Source organism: Rattus norvegicus, chromosome 14, assembly GCF_036323735.1.
Source record: "Rattus norvegicus strain BN/NHsdMcwi chromosome 14, GRCr8, whole genome shotgun sequence".
In the NCBI taxonomy this organism is placed as follows: domain Eukaryota; kingdom Metazoa; phylum Chordata; class Mammalia; order Rodentia; family Muridae; genus Rattus; species Rattus norvegicus.
The window spans coordinates 15,105,809-15,132,786 of NC_086032.1; the positions used below are offsets into that span (position 1 = coordinate 15,105,809).

At 43.8% G+C, this 26,978-nt stretch overlaps 1 protein-coding gene across 1 annotated transcript in view; it reads right to left on the reverse strand.

The window, feature by feature from the left end:
• Positions 1 to 13,951: 13,951 nt before the first annotated feature.
• Positions 13,952 to 26,978, reverse strand: part of Septin11 (septin 11) — a 155,463-nt gene continuing 142,436 nt past the window's right edge. Inside the window, exon 10 of the mRNA XM_039091849.2 lies at positions 13,952 to 23,346. Within this exon, the coding sequence (XP_038947777.1) occupies positions 23,340 to 23,346 (7 nt within the window). The 3' untranslated portion in view covers positions 13,952 to 23,339. The remainder of the gene's footprint in view (positions 23,347 to 26,978) is intronic.

Here is a 26,978-nt window from a genome sequence, read left to right on the forward strand (position 1 = left end):
TCGACCATCCTCCAAGTTGTCCTGTAAGGACTATCCTCCAGACATTTTGGATGCTTGATCTCTTACGACAAGGAAACGTTTGCCAGTTCTTCATCACAGAGGGTTTGGTTGTACTCAGCAAATCTCTGATCGCCCTACAGTGGCTTGTAAGCTTAGCTTTCCAAAACTTATTTTAATAAGGGTTCTAATCACTTTAACCTCCTTTCTAGCCCACCACCCACCAGAGGTAGTAGAAAGAAAAGATTAATAGGGCAAGGGGGGATGTGGACCTGCTTAGAAACAGTTCCTTGGGGTGGGGTGGGGGGATTTCAATCTTTGTTGTCAGGATATCAGCAGTGCAGCTCACAGAAATCAGCAACAGTAACTCCATCTACTTGCAAACACCATTCACAAGTCAGCCATGGCAGTTTGACCCAGAAGAAACTGCAAGGCTCCGCCGAATTGGCCTGGGGTCACAGAAGCTGCTGGACTATCACGAGAAAAATCTTTGGTGTGTTTTTCTCTGCAAAGTCACAACAAATGATGATTGGTGAAGAAGGCAGCCAAAACACTGACACACTGTCCTCACAACGACCAGTGTCAGCAAAGCCCAACGAAGACCACCAGGGAGTGGCAAGTCGAACCCATGCCACACCGTCGTCCACCGTCTGTTGGGTTATAATTAACCCAACATCATGTGTTCTCTCAAGCATCCGCTCTAGCAAAGCACCACACGCCTTTTTTTCCAGGCAGCTTCCAGGAAAACATCACATGACATAACTGAGTCTCCAAAGAAACCAGAAATTTCCACCGTCTTGGAGCCTGCATACTTGGCTCCACTGAGTCCAAGACTCTCTGGTAATTCATTGCTAAAAGTAGCAAGCTTGAGTTCTACGTCATGGATGAAGCACTGGGAGAGCAGAGAGGACTAAAATGGTGTGCACTGAGTAGGTAGAAGCCAGAGGTCACCAGGTCACAGCACTTGTTGTGTTGCTTATTATTTGTGAGTTGTTTTAATTTTGTAAAATTGTGTGTGTGTGTGTGTGTGTGTGTGTGTGTGTGTGTGTACACATGTGTGTGTAATCAGAATGTATGTGGAGGTCAAAGAAGATTGTGGAAGAGTTGGTTCTCTCCTTCAACCATGCCACGTACGTCCTGGGGATCAAATTCCATGCACCCTTACCCACTGAGCCATCTCACTGGCCCCTGCTTTTAAGTTTTAGGAGGACATAGGAATATATTCTCTTAATATTTTACATTAAATATGCTAGAAATGCATGGATTCATCATCCATGAAAATCACGCTTTTAAGGTATTCAGTTGTCCCCAGCAGTGTGCTTTACTGCATTTTAAAATCATTTTCTGTGTCTTTTGTTCCACTTAATATAAAAACATGTGAGTCTGTTCTAGGCACAGTGTGTCTCTGGTAGAAACAAAGATGCAAAATGACTTTCTCAGGGAGCTTAGAAGCCAGTGGCAGAGATATGAACCAATGAGCAACATTACTGTGGGATTTGTACAAAAAATACAATGTATACAAGGTTTGCTAGAAAGACCGAAAGAGAGGAAGATAAAAGTACAGAAACTGTTTCTTGGCTACTTCTGAAAAGCTGCTTCTGTTGTGTGACTTTGTCTTCTCTCCTCAACTGAGGAGAGAAATGTACATTCGATTTAGGAGTGAGCCACTTCCTCCCCAAGAACAAACTTGCACAGTCCAAGCCTCCCAAGAGTCCATGCTGACAGAATGTCCTCCTTCAGAATGTTCTTTTCTAGAGCTTACGCTTCCCACAGATTTATGTAATGCATGATTCTGGATGTAGGTAGGCTAAGTCAAAATACTGTTATTTCCTATAAATGAATTATGTATTTAAATTATTAAAGTACTAAAATTACATTACAAAACTATATGGAAAAAATCACCTAGAAACAATCTACACGGTTAATGTTGTTGTGCTAAATTTTTCTGGTATTTTTCTTGTGCGTGGATAATGTCTTTTATTATATTTTTGAGAATATCATACATGTTTTGATACACAATATTTTGATCAGATTTTCTTTCACTTGCCCCCATATCTAACACTCCCATCAAGTCTCCCTTCTAATTTCATGTCCTTTTCTTTTTAAAAAAGATTTATTTTTAAGAGAGAGAGAGAGAGTGTGTGTGTGTGTGTGTGTGTGTGTGTGTGTGCGCGCATGGGCCCCTGTTGAGGTGATAAAAGGATCTAGTGGAGTTACAGGTAGTTGGGGGTTACAGCCACTGGGTGTTGGGAACTGAACTTGGGTCATCTGGAAAAGCAGTACTCACTCTTAACCACTGGATCATCTCGCTAGCCACCCTCCCCCTCACATTGGGGGATGGGTAACCTATCTGAAAACCTAGTCAAAGGTCCCCAAAGAAAAATTAATCTTCCCCAGCAGCCATCAACTGCCATCAGCTCCTCAGCCTGGGGTAGGGTCTCATGAGCCCCTCTCATGAAGGGGCCCGCAGCTGCCGTGAGCTCAGGAGTGCAACAGTAAGTCATGTCCAGGAGACAGCGTGTCACAGCACTCCTTCCTGTCCTCTAGCTCAGTCTTTCTGGTCCTCTTCTGTCATGGGTCCCTGAGCTCAGAGAGAGGGGTGGTGATATTGATACCCCACCCAGGGCTGAGAACTCACAGGCCTTTGTTCAATCTGTTAGCATTCTCTGCATCAACTGCTGCCCCTGCAGAGAAAGCTCCTCTGACCAAGACTGAGAGCAGCATTGATCTATGGGTATAAACATAAATAAAAGGCAGTTTGACAACGCATCCATCTACTAAAACAACAATAGCAGGTTCCCCCCTAGAGCCTATGACCTCTCCAGCCATGGGCCTTTGACTAGGTTTTCAGTACCAGACGTCTCGAATCCAGTCAGGAAGCAATTGGTTGCTCCTAAAACAACTGAGCCACTATTGTGCCAGTGGGTACATCCTGTTGCAAGGTCCAGCTCAGTCTCATTTCTCCTGCAGCAGTCTTCATAGACCCATCCAGCACTATGAAAGCTAGCCAGTGGGGACGACATTAATAATACTTGGAAACAATGGTTAGAATGACAGATTCCTCTCTGTCCTGCTCATTATACACCTGCAGCTGGATGCAGAACAGATTTTCAAGAAACACGTTCCAGCTGCTTGCTGGATTTAAAGAAAAATATTGCATAAATTCGAAGACAACTATTTCTCCTTTTTCTTTTTTAAAAGACAAACTTTTGTATAGCCCAGGCTGGCCTAAATCTCACTGCATAGTCAGGTTGACCTTGAATTCCTGAACCTCTTACCTCCATCTCTGAAGTGCCGAGATTACAAGGCATGTGCTGTCACACACAGCTAATACAACTGTCCTTAAACATACATATTGTTATTTATGTAACAGGCCTGTCTTACTCAGGATTTCTATTCCCGTACAAACATCAGGACCAAGAAGCAAGTTGTGGGGGGTGGGGGGTGAAGGGTTTATTCAGCTTACACTTCCACATTGCTGTTCATGCCTTTGATGAAAGGAAGTCAGATCTGGAGCTCAAGCAGGTCAGGAAGCAGGAGCTGATGCAGTGGCCATGGAGGGATGTTACTTACCGGCTTGCTCCCACTGGCTTGCTCAACTTGCTCTCTTATAGAACCCAGGACTGACTACCAACGCAGGGATGGCACCACCCACAATGGGCTGGGCCCTCCCCCCTTGATCACTAGTTGAGAAAATTCCTTACAGCTGGGTCTCGCAGAGGCATTTCCTCAAGGGAGGCTCCTTTCTCTGTGATAACTCCAGCTGTGTCAAGTTGACACACAAAACCAATCAGTACAAAGCCCAAAGTTTGCTTCACTTTTAAGTTAAATTTTATAAATTAAAAAGAATATTTTATACATAACCATTTATAGGGAAACATCCTGAGGCATATTACTTATTAACAAAAAGTGGGAGCAAATAAATAGCACTTGCGGGTGCATGCATGTGTGTGTGTTTCTGTGTGTGGAATGTGTGTAAAATGCTTATGAGTGTGCAGATTCATCCACCCCTGTGTGTACACAAAAATGCTAGAACTCAGGAGTTCTCTTCTATTGCGCTCTACCTTATGGCCTATCACGGAACGAAGCTCTTAGGCTCCTCCTGTGTCTGTCTCCTAGTTCTGGAGCTGCAGGCCTGTGCAGGCAGGCACAGCTCCAATAGCACTTCTTCAGCCAAAAAGGCATTCTGAAACTTTATTACCTCATACACATGTCCATTGTGTGTGTGCACATGTGCACACATGTGCATCATGAATGTAGCACTCCTTACATCTTTCATGCGAATAGATAGACTATTACCATGTGAACGTAGGATTCCATTTTACACGGTTATCATTTGGGACCACTGACTAAAGGTTCTGAATTCTAAATTTCTACACAAGTCAATTTAAACACACTTAATTTAAAGTAAGCTTTAGATCTGCACCCAGCTGAGGCAAAATCATGCTTCGCTGAATCACTTAAAAGCCTAAATATATATTTTTCTTTATCTACCACAGATTGACATCCTCCTACTCTCCTGACCAATTTCAAACCAGCTTTGTTTTAAAATATAAAATGTCTATTTGTCTGCCAAGGCAACTTGAAACAGAACCAAAAGTTGGTTCTTTGAGAAAATCAACAAGATAGATAAACCCTTAGCCAGACTAACGAGAGGACACAGAGAGTGTGTCCAAATTAACAAAATCAGAAATGAAAAGGGAGACATAACTACAGATTCGGAGGAAATTCAAAAAATCATCAGATCTTACTATAAAAACCTATATTCAACAAAATTTGAAAATCTTCAGGAAATGGACAATTTCCTAGACAGATACCAGGTATCGAAGTTAAATCAGGAACAGATAAACCAGTTAAACAACCCCATAACTCCTAAGGAAATAGAAGCAGTCATTAAAGGTCTCCCAACCAAAAAGAGCCCAGGTCCAGACGGGTTTAGTGCAGAATTCTATCAAACCTTCATAGAAGACCTCATACCAATATTATCCAAACTATTCCACAAAATTGAAACAGATGGAGCCCTACCGAATTCCTTCTATGAAGCCACAATTACTCTTATACCTAAACCACACAAAGACACAACAAAGAAAGAGAACTTCAGACCAATTTCCCTTATGAATATCGACGCAAAAATACTCAATAAAATTCTGGCAAACCGAATTCAAGAGCACATCAAAACAATCATCCACCATGATCAAGTAGGCTTCATCCCAGGCATGCAGGGATGGTTTAATATACGGAAAACCATCAACGTGATCCATTATATAAACAAACTGAAAGAACAGAACCACATGATCATTTCATTAGATGCTGAGAAAGCATTTGACAAAATTCAACACCCCTTCATGATAAAAGTCCTGGAAAGAATAGGAATTCAAGGCCCATACCTAAACATAGTAAAAGCCATATACAGCAAACCAGTTGCTAACATTAAACTAAATGGAGAGAAACTTGAAGCAATCCCACTAAAATCAGGGACTAGACAAGGCTGCCCACTCTCTCCCTACTTATTCAATATAGTTCTTGAAGTTCTAGCCAGAGCAATCAGACAACAAAAGGAGATCAAAGGGATACAGATCGGAAAAGAAGAGGTCAAAATATCACTATTTGCAGATGACATGATAGTATATTTAAGTGATCCCAAAAGTTCCACCAGAGAACTACTAAAGCTGATAAACAACTTCAGCAAAGTGGCTGGGTATAAAATTAACTCAAATAAATCAGTTGCCTTCCTCTATACAAAAGAGAAACAAGCCGAGAAAGAAATTAGGGAAACGACACCCTTCATAATAGACCCAAATAATATAAAGTACCTCGGTGTGACTTTAACCAAGCAAGTAAAAGATCTGTACAATAAGAACTTCAAGACACTGAGGAAAGAAATTGAAGAAGACCTCAGAAGATGGAAAGATCTCCCATGCTCATGGATTGGCAGGATTAATATGGTAAAAATGGCCATTTTACCAAAAGCAATCTACAGATTCAATGCAATCCCCATCAAAATACCAATCCAATTCTTCAAAGAGTTAGACAGAACAATTTGCAAATTCATCTGGAATAACAAAAAACCCAGGATAGCTAAAGCTATCCTCAACAATAAAAGGACTTCAGGGGGAATCACTATCCCTGAACTCAAGCAGTATTACAGAGCAATAGTGATAAAAACTGCATGGTATTGGTACAGAGACAGACAGATAGACCAATGGAATAGAATTGAAGACCCAGAAATGAACCCACACACCTATGGTCACTTGATTTTTGACAAAGGAGCCAAAACCATCCAATGGAAAAAAGATAGCATTTTCAGCAAATGGTGCTGGTTCAACTGGAGGGCAACATGTAGAAGAATGCAGATCGATCCATCCTTATCACCCTGTACAAAGCTTAAGTCCAAGTGGATCAAGGACCTCCACATCAAACCAGACACACTCAAACTAATAGAAGAAAAACTAGGGAAGCATCTGGAACACATGGGCACTGGAAAAAATTTCCTGAACAAAACACCAATGGCTTATGCTCTAAGATCAAGAATCGACAAATGGGATCTCATAAAACTGCAAAGCTTCTGTAAGGCAAAGGACACTGTGGTTAGGACAAAACGGCAACCAACAGATTGGGAAAAGATCTTTACCAATCCTACAACAGATAGAGGCCTTATTTCCAAAATATACAAAGAACTCAAGAAGTTAGACCGCAGGGAAACAAATAACCCTATTAAAAAATGGGGTTCAGAGCTAAACAAAGAATTCACAGCTGAGGAATGCCGAATGGCTGAGAAACACCTAAAGAAATGTTCAACATCTTTAGTCATAAGGGAAATGCAAATCAAAACAACCCTGAGATTTCACCTCACACCAGTGCGATTGGCTAAGATCAAAAACTCAGGTGACAGCAGATGCTGGCGAGGATGTGGAGAAAGAGGAACACTCCTCCATTGTTGGTGGGATTGCAGACTGGTAAAACCATTCTGGAAATCAGTCTGGAGGTTCCTCAGAAAATTGGACATTGAACTGCCTGATGATCCAGCTATACCTCTCTTGGGCATATACCCAAAAGATGCCTCAACATATAAAAGAGACACGTGCTCCACTATGTTCATCGCAGCCTTATTTATAATAGCCAGAAGCTGGAAAGAACCCAGATGCCCTTCAACAGAGGAATGGATACAGAAAATGTGGTACATCTACACAATGGAATATTACTCAGCTATCAAAAACAACGAGTTTATGAAATTCGTAGGCAAATGGTTGGAACTGGAAAATATCATCCTGAGTGAGCTAACCCAATCACAGAAAGACATACATGGTATGCACTCATTGATAAGTGGCTATTAGCCCAAATGCTTGAATTACCCTAGATCCCTAGAACAAACGAAACTCAAGACGGATGATCAAAATGTGAATGCTTCACTCCTTCTTTAAATGAGGAAAAAGAATACCCTTGGCAGGGAAGGGAGAGGCAAAGATTAAAACAGAGACTGAAGGAACACCCATTCAGAGCCTGCCCCACATGTGGCCCATACATATACAGCCACCCAATTAGACAAGATGGATGAAGCAAAGAAGTGCAGACCGACAGGAGCCGGATGTAGATCGCTCCTGAGAGACACAGCCAGAATACAGCAAATATAGAGGCGAATGCCAGCAGCAAACCACTGAACTGAGAATAGGTCCCCTATTGAAGGAATCAGAGAAAGAACTGGAAGAGCTTGAAGGGGCTCGAGACCCCAAAAGTACAACAATGCCAAGCAACCAGAGCTTCCAGGGACTAAGCCACTACCTAAAGACTATACATGGACTGACCCTGGACTCTGACCCCATAGGTAGCAATGAATATCCTAGTAAGAGCACCAGTGGAAGGGGAAGCCCTGGGTCCTGCTAAGACTGAACCCACAGTGAACTAGTCTATGGGGGGAGGGCGGCAATGGGGGGAGGGTTGGGAGGGGAACACCCATAAGGAAGGGGAGGGGGGAGGGGGATGTTTGCCCGGAAACCGGGAAAGGGAATAACACTCGAAATGTATATAAGAAATACTCAAGTTAATAAAAAAAAAAAATATTTGTGCAATTTCAACAATCAGCGGAAGATAAATTTAATTTATAGCTTTATAAAAGGAGGGCACTTTCTTTCTAGTCAAATATGTAATTGTTTTCTTAAAGCTAAAATTGTTACTTCTATAATATGGTAAACAGAATATGACAAGTACATTTGTTTTCTCCTAATTTGGGGGTAGAAAAAAATACTTTTCAGTTGGTTTAGTTGCAGAGTTTTGCCTCACCCATTAGAAAATATGGAGGGCAGTCTACACGGCTCAGTGGGATGGCCACCAAGTCAATCCTCAGAATCCATATAATAGAAGGAGAGAACCAGCTTCTGCAAGTTGTCCTCTACATGTGTGCCGTAGCACACACACACACACAGAGTAGTGATTTGAATGATAGTTCCCCCCTCCACACACCGCCTCAGGCATTCCAAGCTATACACTGATCCCAGCGGTCTGCCCGTCCTTCACACTTGCTTTAAAATATGACCTCTCACACTTCTGCTTCCATGCCTTGACGGACTCACCCCTCTGGAACCACAAGTCAAATCAAACCTTCCTTCTGTAAGTGGCCTGCGTCTTGGTGTTTTATCTCAGCAGTTTAAATGCAGCCAGTATACACACCAAACAAATGGTTTAAAAATCACGGAATGATTGGCAGAGAGAGTCCTCTCTTTCTAAGATGAGCTTCCTGGAATCAGCCTTGCGATTTTTCCATCTACATCTAAGACTTAAGATGCTACGTTTGCACTGTTGAGAACATTTCATCTGTGGTCTTTTATTAAGCAAAAAGGAGGTGGCTAAGCTCTGTGGGGCCTGAATAGAGAGAGCTCTTATGGAACTACCATTTTATTTGTGCTCTACCGGCTTTGGGTTTACAAGAAATACACATACTCCTGACATTGGCTGCCTAATTCCTGAAACATCTTGAAACACGGCCTTTAGGGCTGGCCCTGACCCCTGCTGGCCTAGCGACCCCCAACCTCCCACTTTTGTAAACCCAGGATAACTCTGGTCTTGAAGGCAATCTGGGAGATGAAGGGCAAGTGTGTATGCAAGAGACCATAAAATGCTAAATATATTTGTATTCAAATTTCAGCTTTACTTCTAATATCTGTGTGACTTACAATGGTAAATTCCTTAACTCTTGTTCTCCTTTTAGACAGGGTCTCAAGTGTTCCCTATGTGTCCATGTAGATAAAGATGGCTTTGAACTTCTGGTCCTCTTGTGTCCCCTTGTTAAATGCTGGGATTGTAGATATGCACCACCACATCCAGTTTATGCACTACTGGGATGGAAACCAGGGTTCAAGGTTACATGCATGCTAGGCAAGCACTCGCCCAAGCAAGCTACATCCGTATCCCCTTAACTCACCTGAGAAAGTCTCACTCTGTGGGTCAGGCTAAATTCAAACTCATGATCCTCCAGCCTCAGCCTCCTAAGTACTAGGTTAAGGAAACATACCATCACATTTAGCACATTTTCTTATCTAAAAACATCAGATTCACGAGGATGAAGTAAGTCAAGTCACAGAAATTGCCAAGGCACAGTGAGTGCGGTTAGAAGGGTTTGGTAACTGTAACTCTAGCATTAGTCACGTGGTCAGTGGCCTATGCTTGGGAGAGGCTCACCCAGGATACCGGATAGCTTGGGATGGAGCTTTTCTCTGCCTAGAGCTCAGCAGCCAAGACGGAAACTGAACCTTGCCCTTCTTAGGTAACTGGATGAACCAACCCAGATGCAAACCATACATACGCATTTCACACGCTAACAGTATGGCTGCAAAACCCAAGGCTCAGCACCAGTGCGATCACGGGAGTAACACACTCGCCACGTGTTTGTTTGAGGAAGAATCGGCATTGCTTAGATAAGACGGCTGAAGCAAAGAAGTGCAGGCCGACAGGAACCGGATGTAGATCTCTCCTGAGAGACACAGTCAGAATACAGCAAATACAGAGGCGAATGCCAGCAGCAAACCACTGAACTGAGAACGGGACCCCCGTTGAAGGAATCAGAGAAAGGACTGGAAGAGCTTGAAGGGGCTCCAGATCCCATATGAACAACAATGCCAACCAACCAGAGCTTCCAGGGACTAAGCCACTACCCAAGGACTATACATGGACTGACCCTGGACTCTAACCTCATAGGTAGCAATGAATATCCTAGTAAGAGCACCAGTGGAAGGGGAGGCCCTTGGTCCTGCCAAGACTGAACCCCCAGTGAATGTGATTGTTTGGGGGGAGGGCGGCAATGGGGGAGGATGGGGAGGGAAACACCTATATAGGAGGGGTTAAGGGGGATGTTGGCCCAGAAACCGGGAAAGGGAATAACAATCGAAATGTAAATAAGAAATACCCAATTTAATAAAGTTGGAGAAAAAAAAAAAAGAATCGGCATTGCTCATTTCCCATAGGATGACCTGTTTCTTTCTTTTTGCTTTGCATATCTAACCGCCTTGTCCCTCCAAATTGGTGCCCTGTGTTTCCTCATCCACCATTTCTACGACCAAGTAATCTTAGCTATCACCATCCATCTGGTTTTTTTCCCCCGTTGTACTGAGAAGTAGTCAAAGAGGGTCACGAGGGAGAAGGCCAAATGTTACCTCACACACACACCAGATTCATTTGGCCTTACAGCCCTTGAGGTCAGACAACTCCGAGCTGTTTATGACCCAAATTCAGATCCACCATGTGCCAGGGAAACCAGACAGCTCTATTGAACAAGTCTGCCTCTGAATGAAATCACTCCTTTGTGTGAGCTCATTTTGAAAAAAAAAAAAAAAAATAGAGGTGACAATCAATTGAAACATACAGATTTTTTTTTTATGTTTTGAAATAGGCGGCACACAGAACCATAATAATGTACACCAAGTAGCTATTGCTTTATTTCTCTGCAAGTTCTCAGAAGCCACTGAATCATAAGTTCTGATCTTATCCCAACCAGTTACACAAGTACGTGTTTGTTAACACAACTGAGGGAATGCGATCCTTAACTCTTAATGGCTGCAAAATGCACAGCTTTGATATCTCAGGCCAAACAATTTGTTTCCTCCCATGCATAAGTTTGATGTTATAATCAATTTCATATTTGAAAATATATGCAATTCATATGTTTTGTGTCACTGTTAATAAATTATTGTTTATAAATACTCTGAATATTATCGGTCAATTTTTAAGCTTTGGGAGATGTACATGGTGTCAATAAGTTGCTTAGCACTCCATTGGGATGCAAGACAAACAATTAAATGCATTTATATCACATAGTATCTTAATATAAAATTATAGTATTAGCATATGCTTTATAAATTAATTATAGACTCTAACCCCTGCAATTTTCCCTCGGGAGAGTGGTTTTCCCACTGCCAAAGACAGCTTTATTGAGATTTATGAGGTGCAAGGACAGTGTCCAAATTGCAGTTAATATTCTCTTAGTCATATAGTAGATGCCACTGAGCCCTTTCTGGGAGATTTTTCTGCATGAGGACATTGGCGAACAGAAAAACATTCATTGCAACTTGATGAACTCCTGATGAATAACTGTAACAGGACACTGAAACAAAATGTAGCAAGTGCTATAACAGAGCTATGACAGAGCCAAAAGAGTGTAGAGATGGAACCCGAAGTGTCTATCCTGGGTTTTACACTCACTGATCCAACACCACTTTGAATAGCATTAACTTTTCAACATATTCAAAACCGAATTTAAACACTATCTCTTCCATGTAGCTATAGTCAATTATTTTCATGGTCCCCAGCCTCTGGAGTCTGTTCTGTGTCAGGCTGGGTGGAGACATAACCCAGCCCTACCCTCACTCAGGGGCCATAGCTCACAGGTGGGATAATTGACTTGTTCTCTGGCTGTTGTAATGAGTCTCCACCCACTCTAAGGACCGTGAAAGGGAGGCAAGCAGAAGTCTCTGGAAATGGCTGCATTACCAAGATTTTATAGACGAGCAGTGCCAGGTCCTGGATAGAAGCTCAGAGATTAGTTCTACTGATAAAGGTTGGACAGAAGGGATACTAACGATTGTCGCTATCAGTTTGACTCTTTGGCCTCTACAGAAGTCAGATGGACCTTGGAGAATATCACTGTGAAACTCAACAGCTGACTCCAGTTGCAGCCATTGTCTAGGTATTGTCTTACTTCCTGGACACACCAAAGGCTGCTGATAACTCTCTGTGATGCTCTTGGTGGACAGAAGTTTCCTTTTTCACGCCAGTTTGCAAGAACCACCAGTAACAGGCTGTTATGACCTGATGTCATTCAAGACTGTGACAATACTCCTGCTTTCTCCCAGAGTGTGTCTATAGATGAGATCTTGGCAGTCCTCATCAAACCACACTGGTCCACCCCAAAGGCCCTTGCTAGCATTGGATGTCTCTGCTCTGATCCAGCACGTAATTTCAGGCAAGTAACTAAGACATGTGAGAATCACAGAAGAAGATAAACCTGAAGAAAGCCCCTGGAGCCCATTGCCAGGGTGAAATTTCTGAGAGTCACATGATATGGACATCTCGAGATATCTCTTCCCAAGTAAGAGATAACTTGTGTGCCTTTGTTTACTACCACTTAAAGAAACTAAAGAAGAGGAGGCCCCAGGTGAGCCTTTGAGGTTTGGGGGTGGGGAATATTGGAGATGACGGAACATAGGGTTTCTCACATGCTGGTCAGTTACTCTGCCACTGGGCTATACCCCGATCCCCTTTTGGGGTTCTAGAGGCAATGTATGCTACATTTGTTTATGCTACTTAGATCCGATTTACAAGTAATTCGTAAGGTTGCCAGTTCTAGGGGAACTAGAGAAGGATAGCCAGAGTCTGAGCTGCTCTTCTTTGGCACGCAGCAGACCCAATGATACTCGGAGCATCTCTAGCCAATACAATGTTTAATGAAGTCTCTGGCATTCACCAAGTAGCAACAAGAATCGCAGCACTGCGTTCAGGGTTTTGGAGCAAATGTTTCTCCATTCTGCAGCCACTGTTCTTTCCCAAATTGGCTCTGCCTTGATTTTAATACCGAACATCCTACATATAACCTCAGATTGCCATTAATATTTCAAATGCATTGTGTGCCCCACAGACTCATGCATAGAAGTCTAGGTCCCCAGTTGGTGGTGCTATTTGGGGAATTACTAGACACTTTAAGGTGATTGCCTTGTTGGAGGAAGTAGATTGCTAGGAATGGGTCTTTGTGAGTGCCTGTCCCTGGCTCCTTCCCATGCCATTCTTTTCTTCCTGTCTGTGGTGAGATAGTGTCTTCCTTGTGCACACACCCCTCAATACCGTTCTGTGTCACCCCATTCTGTGCCAGAACCAGTGGAGAATGTTTAAGAATCTCTGAAGCAATAAGCCAAAATAAACTCTCTCTCAAGTTATTCTGTCAGGTATTTTGAAATAAAGCAACCTGTGACCAAGCAGAGATGGGGCTGGCGTAGGGCCTAGAAGGATGGCTCATTGGTAGAGTGCTTGTTGTCAAACATGAAGAACTGAGCTTGGACTCCTCGCACCCACCTTTACAAATCCAGTTGTAGTGGCATGCCCCTGTAATCTCAGAACTGGAGAGACAGAGACAGAAGGCTTCCTGGGGTTCACTGGCAAGCCAGTCTAGCCTATTCAACGAGCTCTCAGCTCTGTGAGAGACTCTGTCTCGAAAATAAGGTGGGAGTATTTGAGGAAGATACTGAGTATCAAACTCTGGCCTCCATATGCACAAATCATGCATGTGTACCTTCACACATGAGCAAATCCACAAAGGCACAAACACCTGCATACAGAGAGTAGTATGTGAGAATTTGATATCCAGTAGACCCAAAAGGCACAACTGAATTCCCTAAGTGCTCAACTTATGTTTCATTAATGCCAGTCTGGTTCTTCTACCCAGACCTATAACCTCTAAGTGAAGTTCTTCTTTTCCTTTTTACATGTTGTTTTAAGTTGAAGACAGAGTCTTGCAGTGTATCTGAGGACGGCCTTGAATTTTTATTCTACTCGTTACTATCGTGAATGTGACTGCACATGCCGTAGTGCACACATGGAGGACAAAACACAACTCTGGGGAGTGAGTTTTCACATTCCACCTTGATGTAAGTCCCAGGGATTGACTCAGACAGCCAGGCTTACATCACTGCAAGGACCGTCAGCCAGGGAGCCACTTTGCGCCCAGTCTTGACCTTCTAATCCTTACACTTCTGTCTGCTGAGTTCAGGGATTACAGATGTCGTGATGTGTGGGGTCTGTGATGATAGGGATCGAGCCCAGGGCTTCGTGCATACCATATGAGTGTTCTTTCACCTGAGCTACATCATGGTCATGAATTTCTTTTATCGCCAGTTGATGAAGATGTGGAAGAAGGTCCTGATTTATAGGTAGAAGGGTGGGTTCAATGAGAAACATCTCTCATAGGCTCTGGTATTTGAATATTGGGTCCCTAGTTGACCATGCTGTTTGGGGAGGTTTGAGAGGTGTAGCCTTGCTGGTGGAATTATGTGTTTAAATAAGAATGGTCCCACAGGCTCAATATTTGAATGCTTGGCCACCAAGGCGTGGCACTAGGAGGGGAGTATTTTTGGAGTAGATGTGGCTTTGTTGGAGGAAATATGACACGGGGGGGGGGGGCGCCTCGGGTTTTAAATGCTCAAGCCAGGTTGTGTCCTTCTCTTCTGGCTGCTTGATGATTCAGATGTAGAACTCCTAGCTACCTCTCAACACTGTGCCTTCCTGTATACTGCCATGTTACCCCACCCCACCCCCGCCACCGCCATGAGAATAGACCAAACCTCTGAAACTGCGAGCCAGCCCCAATTAAATGTTTTCCTTTATAGGAGTTGTCATGGTCATGGTGTCTGTTCACAGCAATAGAACATTGGCTAAGGCAAAAGTTGGTTCCGGGAACTGGGGTTATTACTGTGACAGATCTGACCAGGCTTTCGTTTCGAGGAATATGAAACACTTTGAGACTTTGTGAGACTTAATGACTCACACTTTAAGACTTAAGTGAGGCTTAATGGGGCCATCCTAGTAGAAGCATCTAAGACAATAGTGCTGGGGGTGATTTGAATTGTGGGGGACCTCGCTCAAGAAGTATCAGAGGGAAAGAATATTAGTATGTGGCCTAGAGACCATTCTTGTGATGTTTTGGTGAAGAATGTGGCTCCTTTTGGCCCCTGTCCAAAAAGTCTGCATGAGACTCAGCTGAAGAGTTTTGGATTAAAGGCATTGGCAGAGGGGATTTAAATGCTTTTCTTTTTAAGAGTTGCCATGGCCATGGTGTGTCTCTTCAGCAAAGGAACATTGACTGAGACAGAATGCCATTGGGAGTGGGCTTAGAGACCTTAAAGCCTCACCCGACTTCCATTTTGTTCTGCTGTCTGTTCCTTCTACCATGCCTGTCACTTGCTGCCGTGTTGTCGCGATGGATGTATCCGCCTGGCATTGAAGTAAACTCTTTCTTCCGTAAGTCATTTCTGGTCATGGTATTTTATCACAGCAACAGAAAAGTAATGAAGACGGATGATAATCCAGCCAGTGCACTGTTTAATTGGGCGAACAATTGCGATCATTTCACTTGCGTGTCTTTGAACGGTGATAAACTACGCACGGAAGGAGGCATTTAAACAGTGCATTGGGTTGCTCATCTTGCCTTTGCTGGGTGATGTCTAAAGGTTTTATTGCTGTGAATAAATAAGGCAACTCTTATAAAGGTTAACATTTAATTGGGGCCGGCTTACAGTTTGAGAGACTCGGTCTATTATTATCACGGTGGAAAACATGGCAGCGTCCAGCAGACCATGGTGCTGGAGGAGCTGAGAATTTTACATTTTGATCCAAAGAGAGCCAGAAGGAGACTTTCATCCACTTGAGATACGAGCTCGAGCATTGGCTCTCAAAGTCGCCCCCAGCCCCAAACAGTGATGAACTTCCTCCAACAAGGCCACACTTACTCTAACAAGGCCACACCCACTCCAACAAGGCCACACCCACTCCAACACGTCCACACCTACTAATAGTAGCACTTGCCACCCACCAAGCATATTCAAACCACCACCGTATCCACCAGTGTGAACTTACCCTATTTTGTTAATACTTGTTAACAGTTTGGGGGATATTGAAAACTTAGTGGGAAAGCAATTTTCAGAGCACTGGTTAATAAAAGGTCTTGGGGAGAAGCGTGTGGCTCGAGCTCTCGAAATGGGCATCAGAACATTTGCTATTCACATGAATACTTCAAAATGGCATGCGGTTCGTTTTCAATATGTTTCTTTCTCCAAGGTTTGCTTATGGTACTACATATAGAGTAGCAACAGTAGAGGTTATTATGGGCTGGTGTGTGCCTCAGGGGCCAGCAAAAGAGACTCGACACTAGCAACTTGTTCCAGAACACCAGCCACTGCATAGAGTGGAGCCTCACAAGATTGAGGAGACAGATACTTTACTACGTTTCGATAAGGACTGACGTGACTTCATTTACCTTCCTTGGGTCGGGTTTGCAAGTGTCACCATTTGTGGACGTTCGGGATGCCTTGCTCACCATCATGGCATTCTGACATTACCCCGGATCAAATACTGCATCTGACAGTGAGAGGAATGCAGCAGTGGGCTCATTTCTATGGAGTTTGTCTTGGCACATTTTTCTCCGGGCAGGTTTAATGCACTAGCGGAATTGCCTTCTGAATGCACTTACAATAACAGATGAGGGACGGAGTGTTAACACAACATGGACTAATAGTTCAATCAGCAGCCAGTAGCTAGTCCTTCCTTCTGTAACCAAAACACACAGAAGGAGATGTCAGGGTAGAAGTGGAAATGGGTCCCTTAATCTACCTGTGACCAGTCACAGCAGCTTTGCCTTCCTGCTTGGGAACAAGGGCAGAATGCTTACCCAGGAGACATGGCAATGGCTCAATAGAATTGGAAGTTGAGATGACATAATCTTTATTTTGGCTCTTCATATTATGGGCTGGGATGATTGTTCCAAATGACTGAGAACACATTGGATTGCAGTAACACAGTAGTGGCAGAGAACATTGTGTCTGAAGCCAAGGGATTCTTTAAGGATCCTTGAAGTAGTTTGGTGTACAATAATAACATTTAGAGCAAAACTGTAGCAATGAAAAACAAAGTCAATCCAAATAGATATGCAGATATTTTGGTACAAAAGCTTGGATCACACTTTCCAGACAGACTGTCTACTAGCACTCTGTGTCTCCTCATTTTGGAAGATGGTAAAAATTAGTCTTCATTCATACCAAGCATAATGGAATTTAAAAAACAAAATAGAATCTCACTATGTGGTCCTAACTGGCCTTGACTTCTGCAGTGCTGCGATTGACGACATGTGCCACCATGTCAAACTTGGATAATAGAATTTTGCTGGAGGTAATAGAGTTCTTCTAGTTGGTGGTGAGGCTGGATGAGTGTAGGCAGTCGGTTACTGAACTATTATCTCTCAGCTTCAAATGTGTCGCTGCGATTCCATGGGCTACCTGGTGATGCCGTTCAGGACTAACTACTGGTTGCTGATTCAAAGATTAGTCCATGTGGTGTTAACTCTCCGTCCCTCACCTGCTATTGTAAGTGAATTCAGAAGGCAATTCCACTAGTGCATTGAACCAATTCCAAACCACGTGCCTGCCTTGCCATCCCTGTTTATGGGGTGTGTGCTATTAGGATACTGCCGGAGGGAAGGAGATCGGAAGGAGTTTTGTCGTGTTTTACTTCGGCTTTTTGTGCTTTTGAGCATCACTCCCGGCATCGTTTCTTTAAAAATATATATATTTTATTGACACATTCATTATGCATAATCATTTCCATGATGACGCTTTCATACACGTACACAATTCATGTTGATCACATTCACCCACTGCCCTCCGTGTCCCATCCCACCCCTCCTGATTCCTTTCCTCATCCTGACTCATCCCCCCTCTACTTTCATGTCTTTTTCTCACAGTGAGCTTCGTCAGGGTTGTTCACAGGAGCACTGATAGGAGTCTATTGACCGGAACACCTGCAACCTTACGTTTCTCCACACTTCAGCGCTGCTTTTCTCCTTCCGTACAACAGCTTGATTCAGCTTGCAGTTCTTCCTTTGTTTTCAGAACCAACTTCGTTTTGCTCCACTTCAGAGACCAGGCTGAGCAGTGCTTCATCTGCTTGTCTGATTTCGGCTCCATGGGACTCTCTACTAAGCTTCTAAACTTTGGCGGTTGGTGTTGGTATTCGGTCTAAGCTCCACCCCCACAGTTGCCTGGCAACAGCCAGCTGTGCCTGACTAAAAAGGGGGCTACTTGCCCCCTCCTCTCCCTCTTGCTCTCTCTTTGCTCTTCTCTTCTCTGCTCTTTTCCCCTCTGTCCCTGTCCCTTCTCTCCCCACCCCATCCACTTCCCCCCCCCCCATGTGCCCATGGCCGGCCTTATCCTCACTTCTATTCTTCTCTCATTAAACTTCTCCACGTGGAACCATGTTGGTTTGGTGTCCCGGTGCGTGAGCCGAGATTTCTACCCCAACAGTTGGTTGCTTGAGACAAAGCTTTTCTGTGTAGCCCTGTCTGTCCCAGGAACTCACTCTGTAGACCAGATTGCCCCAGAACTCAGAGATCCACCCGCCTCTGCCTCCCAAGTATTGGGGTTAAAGGTGTGCACCATTACACCCAGCTTAAAGCTTCAAAACTTTAAGTATTGAAATCTTTCCAGCCCCGTCTCAAAGTGGTAACTGCTTCCTGCAATTAACAGACATTTCTGTAATAACCTCGTTTTGGCCCCTTTAGTCTTTTTTTGCAGTTCCCTGTAAATTCTCCTCTTGGTCTCAGGAGTTGCTCTGGATACAGACAGCTACATAGTCTTGTCTCCTCTGGCCCTGTTATAGTTGAGGTTGGTGTTCAAACAGATGGTGGGACTGCTCCACGGAATGGTTAAGGGGAAGGGTTTTATTATCGATGTGAGGGGCAGAGCAGCCAGAGGCATCTGGAGGACTGGAGGAGTCCAGTGCAGAGAGAAAGAAGTAGACTGAACATGGCCAGCAGACTGGACCTGGCCATGACAGAAGCAGAAGGGGGGAGAGAGAGAGAAAGAGAGAGAGAGAGAGAGAGAGAGAGAGAGAGAGAGAGAGAGAGAATATCTAAAATAGCAGGGTTGTAAGAGGAATGAGGAATGAGCAGCTGGGAGAGGGAAGCCCACAAGCTAGAGGGAGTTTAAGGTACAGGAGGTGGTGAGAAGGGCTAGACTTTGAAATGTGTAACAGGTCATTGTGTTACTGAGAAAGCCTGGAAGGGGGGCGGGCACCCACAGGGACACAGCTTCCAGAGGAATACTGCCTTGCCTTTTATCTAATCACCAGAAAACCCCCTGCAGTCCAGGACCAGCACATTTGTGGATATTTAGACTGCCTTTTGGAATTTGGGGAAATGGAGTTTCCTTTGGACCTGACAGTTGGAAGTCTCTCTACACTGAGATACCAATTAGCCACTCCTAACACAGCCATTACACGTCCCCTCCAAGTAGAGCACTTTGTTGTGGTGTGTATGGTATTCCTGCCTTGTGTCATACTGAAAACCCAGCAGTTTAAGCACCATTTCTTGATACCGCTAATGTCTTCATGTTTCTAGTGTTGTAATGAAACATCGTGACCAAGAACAACATGGGGAGGTGTGGTGGCTTGAATAGGAGTGGCCCCATAGATTCAGATGTGTGCTTGCTTGGCCCTAGGGAGTAGCACTATTAAGAGATGTGGCCTTGGTTGGAGCAGGTGTGGCCTTGTTGGAGGAAGTGTGTTACTGTCAGGGGTGGGTTCTGAGGTCTCCTATGCTCAAGCTATGTCCAGTGTGGCATACAGTCTTCTTCAGTCTGTAGATCAAGATGTAGATCTCTTAGCTACTTCTCCAGCATCAAGTCTGCCTGTGTGCCTCCTGCTCCCCGGCAGGAGAATAAATGGATGAAGCCTCTGAACCTGTAAGCCAGCAAAAGTAAATGTTTTCCTTCGTAAGCGTTTCCGTGGTCATGTGGCCTCATCACAGCCATAAAGCCCTAACTAAGACCGGAAGAAAGGGTTTATTTCACTTATGTTTCCATACCATAGTTCATCTTTGAAGGAAATCAGGGCAGGAACTCAAACAAGGCAGGAACCTAAAAGCAGGACCTCATGCTGAGGCCATGGGGAAGTGCTTCCTCCTTGCTTACTCTCCATGGCTTGCTTAGCCTGTTTTCTTATACACCACCTGCTTTCTTATCTGGGACCACCAGCCCAGGGGTGGCACCACCCACAATGGGACGAGCCCTCCCCCATCAATCACTAAATAAGAAATGCCCCACATCTGCCTCGAGCCAGATCTTAGGGAGGCATTTTCTCAACTGAGGGTCCCTTCTCTCAGATGAGTCTACTTGTCTCAAGTTGACATAATACTAGCCAGCACAGCTATTGAGAATATGTATCCAGCTAAGTAGGGTAAGATTATGCCTTATTAGTCTTATAATAAAAATAATTGGAACTCCATAAAAGAGGCTGGAGGGTTAGCAATTGTGGCAGAAGCATAAAAAGCACGAAGAGACCAGGTGTGGTGCCACCTGCCTGTAATCTCAGCACTTAAAAGGTAGAGGCAAGAGGATCAGGAGTTCAAGGCCAGCATGGGCTACATAGCAAGTCTGAGGCCATCCCGAGCTACATTAAACCCTGTCTTTAAAAAAAGCAAACAAACAAGCAAAAAAAAGGAGACAAAAAAGATGGCACAAAGGAGGGCTGGAGAGATGGCTCAGTGGTTAGGAGCACTGACTGCTCCTCCAGAGGTCCTGAGTTCAGTTCCCAGCAACCACATGGTGGCTCACAGCCATCTGTAATAGGATCTGATGTCCTCTTTTTGTGTGTCTGAAGACAGCTACAGTGTACTCACATACAATAAATAAATAAACCTTAAATTAAAAAAAAAAAAGAGATGCCACAAGTAGTCATAGTATAATAGAAGCTCAACTCTCTTCTGTTGCTGGAGGGGCAAATCCAAATCTTGGCATTTCCATGCAGACCTTGGTGCCTAAAAGTGTGGGGTTGGGCAGTGGTTGGCCTTATCAGCCTGGCATTAGGAGGCGCCTAATGTTGTAGAGGGAGTAATGTTAGGGATGAAACTTTATCTCTACTGCATTGGGCGAGACAACTCTTAACTAAATGAAAGCAATCAAGAAACAAAACACCCTCTCTGATCCTGGGCAGTTAGGCCAAAACATTTTGAAAAATCTCTTTTACAGCTCTCTTTCAGTGTTTTTCTCAGAGCCTGCCTTTTGTTACCCCAACTGAATTTGCTGTCCCCCATAATAATTCCCCATAGTCCAGCTCTTACCCCTTACTTACCTCTGAACCTTCCTCTCACTCTCCTCTCCCTTCCCTGTCTTCTCCTCCCTTCCCTGGAACAGTGCCCTGTGTTAGGGCTTACATAGTCTGGTACAGTGGAACACTCCAAATACAATAAATGCTCGCTAGACCTAATTTCTTGTTGTAGTTACTTCTTTATACATTCTTATGCGTCAGAGTCTTGAATGTTGATTTGTTGCAAACCCTTGGGCTCAAGCATACCTCCTGTTCCAGCCTCCCAAGGGTCAGGACTACGTTTGTCCGCCACCACACATTCTTAACTCTTGTTGGGACTCTAACAGGAACCTTGGGCCAGCTTAACAAGTGAAGAAAGGACACATGAAGGCACGCTCCACCTCAGCAAGTACTCTTGGCAATGGTCTCCTGACATGCACCACTCCGGCTTCTGCTCTCATTCCAGAGGGGCAGCCTTGTTTTCTAGACACACTGTAATGCCTGCCATCTTGGAGTTTTCCTCCTATAGTGAATATACTATGTTCTTTGCATAATAAACAACACTGTAAGCCAGTGACATGGTATGCAGAATCCTGGGAAGCCTGCATTTGTGTAGCATCTTCTAAATGATAAACAATTTCAAATTTTTAATAAGTTGTAAGGGGGATATTTTAAAATGAGTTTTCAGCACTTTGCAGTCTCTCTCCTCTTAAAATGCAAATAGACAAACATCTCGTAAAACCCAGCTGGGCTTTTTAATAAAAACATTGGTGTTCACATGTGTTTTAATAATCATCACCCACATTTCAACACCCTTGTCATTTAAGGGACCGCAGATCACCACAGAAACTGACCCCACCCGCTTAATCTAGAAGTTCGTTACTACAATGTGAGAATCAAGATGATGTCTTCCTAAATTGTTCTCTCAGATTCTTCAGTTCATTCTGTGTGCCGTAAAAATCTGTACCTGGAGAATCCTAAGCGTTAGCTCTCCTTAACAACCGCTACCCTCATCGAAAGGCAATGAGTCTTTAATGGTCAGATTATGAATTCTAGCCAGATTTCCTGACTCTAAATCCTTTAGTGAGGAGTGGGGAAAGTTGCTTACAGCTGTGTGCTTCAGTTTCCTCCTCTTTGAAGAGGATGACACCACCTGTTGGGCTATTGTTAACACACAACAGTGTTGCAAAGCTCCTAGAAGAGCAGCATGCCAACAATTGACTAGTGCTGGAATGTTGCTTTTTCATTTTTGCCTTGTTGGATCCATTGCTCTGAGACAAGTTCTCACTATGAATCCCACACCAGTCTCATTAGGCAGGTCCACAAAGACAGTCAAGTGTCGGAAGAAAGCCACTACAGTGTTATCTGTGGCAGTGAACAGTGGATGGATGACCTCCAGGCCTGTAAAAGGGATCAGGGCTGGGCAGCAACGTCTACCTCACTGCTTTTGATGATCAGTGGTGAATTTTTTAGACATAGAAACATTCCGTATATTCATTCTATGTATCCCTGGAACTTATCAAATACCAAGGGCATATTTTAAATATTGATTCATTTATTGTCATTTGTATGGTAGGGAGTTGAACCCATGGCACACAAGTTCATGTAGTAATCTCTCTCCTTTCACATTCACATCAATTCCAGGGATCCAACTAGGGCAATAGGGAACTGTGTGCCACTCACCTTTGCCAGCCAAGAAGGCCCTCTGATTAGTTTTTAATAAATTGCTTCATTCATGCACATTATAAATTAGGAGCTGCTCCTTAGTTCTGTAGATCAATTTCTTCCAAGAGCGATCTAAATTAAGATTTTATCTTGTACCTTTGCAAAGTAACGCCGTGTTTTCCTGACTAGCCTTCCTCCGGACCTCAGCGCTGCGTACATTTTGTATTCTCTCCGTATCTCGGTTGTGAGAGGAAGGAAGTGTGGTCCCGTGGTCGTGCGCTCAAACAGCCGTTTGAGAATCGTGAGATGTGAGGCTTCTCGTTGTTTCTGGGTGACTGGGAAGCCACAAGACCCTAGAGCCTGCAGTGTCGGAAGAATAATCAGTGCATGATACATTTTACTTCAGATTTACAAACTTTTGATAATCTTCTTTTTGGTAGGAGGCACAGAGGCCCTTGGGTTCCCAGATAAGCACCAGGGGAACGAGGAATGGTAAGCACACGGTGTTGTCTCTTCGACCTGCTTTCCACCCAGAAAGCGGATGTGGTGACTAGTCTGCTGGCCTTTGCGCTATCTCTGTGGCCCAGACCACACTGGGTCCTCCCCGAGACCCTTCTCCTGAGCTTGTTTGTGTCCCTGTTACTCTACAGAACCTACCTTTATGGAAGATGTCGCTTGTACTTTGCAAAGAGTTTTTTGATGTAGTCACATCCTGAACTTTGTTGTGCACACAGGATTGAATCGATAATCACCAGGAGTTTTTTTTTTTTTTTCACCGAACTGTGCTGTGCTTAAGTATGTGTAAAATAAACCACTGGGGTGTGGGGGGTGTCAGACTCTTGAAGTCTGAACCAACTCCAGCTACTGAGTCGTGTTGACCCAGCTGCCTTCTCGCCTCCTGAAGAGCAACACTCTACTGGCTGTGGTGGTTGCTGAGACCCGCCCCCCATTATTTTATTTACAATAAATAATTGAAATGATAGCAATAAATAAATAATACATTTAATAGTCTATTAAATAAATTTGAATAAGATATTTGATAATAATAAAATATTGAAGCAATACATGCTAGGCAACTATGTTACATCCTCCAACTCTATAACTTTCTCTTTTAAAAGGATACTCACCTATTTATTTTGTGTACACATGTGAACACATATATGCTATGATACATGCTTAGCAATCAGAGTAAATTCCTTCTCTTATTTTCCTCCTAGGCATCCTGGGACTCAAACTCAGGCCTTCAGTGTTGGAAGCAAGCACCTTTGCCAGATCTGTCTTGTTGGCCCTATTTTTTTTCCCCATAACTTTCTTTTTAATATTAAGCACTGTTGTGAAAGCTATGTAAGGCACCTGATAGAGATAAGAGCCCAGAAAATATTTCTAGGACCTTATAATCTAATGTTCTCATATGTTTCCACAAGTCCAGCTCCAGAGAGACTGACGGGTAGCTCTTGTCGCCCTGTTTGTGGTCTCCAAGCATGTTCACAGAACATAAGTCTAGAAGGCTATGCACAAGAAACTATTATATTGGAGGGGTAGAGACTGGTTGCTTAAACTATTATGGCATTAAACTGTATCTGAAGGGGTTAAATCATAATAAAACACAAAAAATATTTCTGCACAGGAAATATAAGTAACCTCTAATGGAACTAATTGCCTAATTAAAACATTGCTCGTAAGTTACAACTAGATTAAATAGTTAACTAATAAATGCTTTTATAACCACAAGTTATGGCAGGCATGTAACTTATGAATAATCTCCAGGCTCTACCAACAGGTTTCGCTTGAGGATAAGGAGGTGAAGCTTTGGAACTTCATTTAGAGAGAGAATTTCTGAAATTGATTGTGTGTGTGTGTGTGTGTGTGTGTGTGTGTGTGTGTGTGTGTGTGTATGTGTGTGTATGTGTTGGGAGGGAGGCAGAGCTGAGGGTGGGCAGTGAGTCAGGACAATAGTGGCGAAACAAGTAAAGAAAACTTCATAGACTTCTGAGGATAACTTTTGCTACTTCAAAACATTTCCTGGGGGCTGGAGAAGTGGCTCAGTAGTTAAGAGGACTTTTCCAGAGGTCCGGGGTTCAATTCCCAGCACCCACATGGCAGCTCACAACTGTCTATAACTTCAAGATCTGATGAGACATACATGCAGGCAAAACACCAATGCACCTAAAATAAAAATAATTAATTTTTTTCCCTGTATTGGTCCCTATTTTCTTGATGACTACGTAGAAGTCAGATTTCCCTCCTTAGAAACTGAAGCTCAGGGGTAGAGCTATAACCGAGTGCTAGAGTGTCTGTCTAAGACATGTGGGCCTAGCTTCAACCCCCCAGGAGAAAAAGCAGGGGAAAAGCATCCAAGATACAACAGAGAGCATGGTTAATAAGGATGTCCACAAGAAGCACGCCACTGTGGGAAAAGTAAATGCAGCATTATGGGAAATGTGTGGAGATGCCTCAGAAAAATAACAAAACTAGAAATAGCGTGTGGTCCATCGATACCACCTCTGTGTGCATCCAAAGGCAGTAAAGTAACTATCTTGCTTTGAATCACTTCGCTTACTCTTTGTGGATGTATGAGGGAACACACGTGCTATGATGTTCATGTGGTAGTTGGTGGACAACCTTTATAGGTCCCCAGGGATGGAAGTCAGGTTGCCAGTCTTGGTGACAGATGTCTTTACCCACTGAGCCACCTCACCAGCCCTGACACCCAGAAGTATATCTGTATTCACCCAGTCATTTCAGCACTGCTCACAATACCTAAGAATTGGCACAACCCAAATAGCCATTGACGGATAAATGGATAAAAGAAAATGTCACATGCATATATACAGGTAGGAAGATATTATTCATCCTTTAAAATGGAGAGAGTCTGGTGTGGTACCTTTCCCCTGCGATTTCAGATTTGGGGAGGTCGAAGGAGGATTATGTGCTTAAGGCTAGCCTGGGCTACATATCAAGTTCCGGGACGGCTCAAAATAAATAACAAGGAAAATCTGCCCTTTGCAGCAGCCTGAACAGCCCTAGGGGACGTTCTGTTCCATGAAATAAGTGAGTCACAAAACACAAATAGTGTGCGATGTCACCTGTGAAATCTGAAAAATCACCTTCACAGAAGTACCTCACTGGAAAACCTTTGTAGGTGGCTACAGAGGTTAGAGGGTGGGGAAACGGAGAGAGGAAGGTGTAGAGTTTTATTCATATGGGTGAGTGAATTATGGGCTCTAATGCACAGTGTGGTGACTATAATTGATAGCGACGTATACGTGAAGTTGCTAAGAGGGCACATGGTTAAGTGTTTCCAACACACACACACACGGTAGGCAGACATGCTGATCAGCTGTGGTCATCACTGCAACGTGCACATGTGTTACACCATCACACGATAGATAGACCTTCCGTATGCATGGTTTGTTAACCATACCTCCAAAGGTGAGAGAAATTGACACTCACTGAGGGGCACAGCACCATTGCCCTGGTTAGGCAGAGGCAGGGCCAGACGGAGACCTCTCCTGTGCCATCTGTCACATCCTGGCAGGGGCAGATGGCAAGTGGCTTTTGGGAAAGGACAGTGGATTTTTGTTGTCTTCTCTCTTGGCAGGAGATTTACCTAATTCCATTCCATCACTTCGACTACCCAACCCTCGTCTCTCTTGGTCTCTAACCTGCCTCGGACAGCTCATTGCCGGAATAGCCTTCAGAATTCAGCATAGACACCCACAAATAAATAAGCTGGAAGCTTGGGGTCATGGCTGTTGGGTGCCTGGGTGTGGGGAGGAAGGGAGATTGAAATATGGTGATTGTTTCTATCCTAATGGCTTTTTGCTCTTATTCTAGGACACAAATGAAGAGTCCCAAAGTCTCCTTTAAAGTTAAGCCAGCCATCTGATGAGCTCTAGCCAGGGTACTGGATATGTATCTTTCCTAATCTATGATAAGTGGGGGGATTATGTGAGTTTCTAACCCTTCTTCAGTGTCTCTACAAGCCTTAA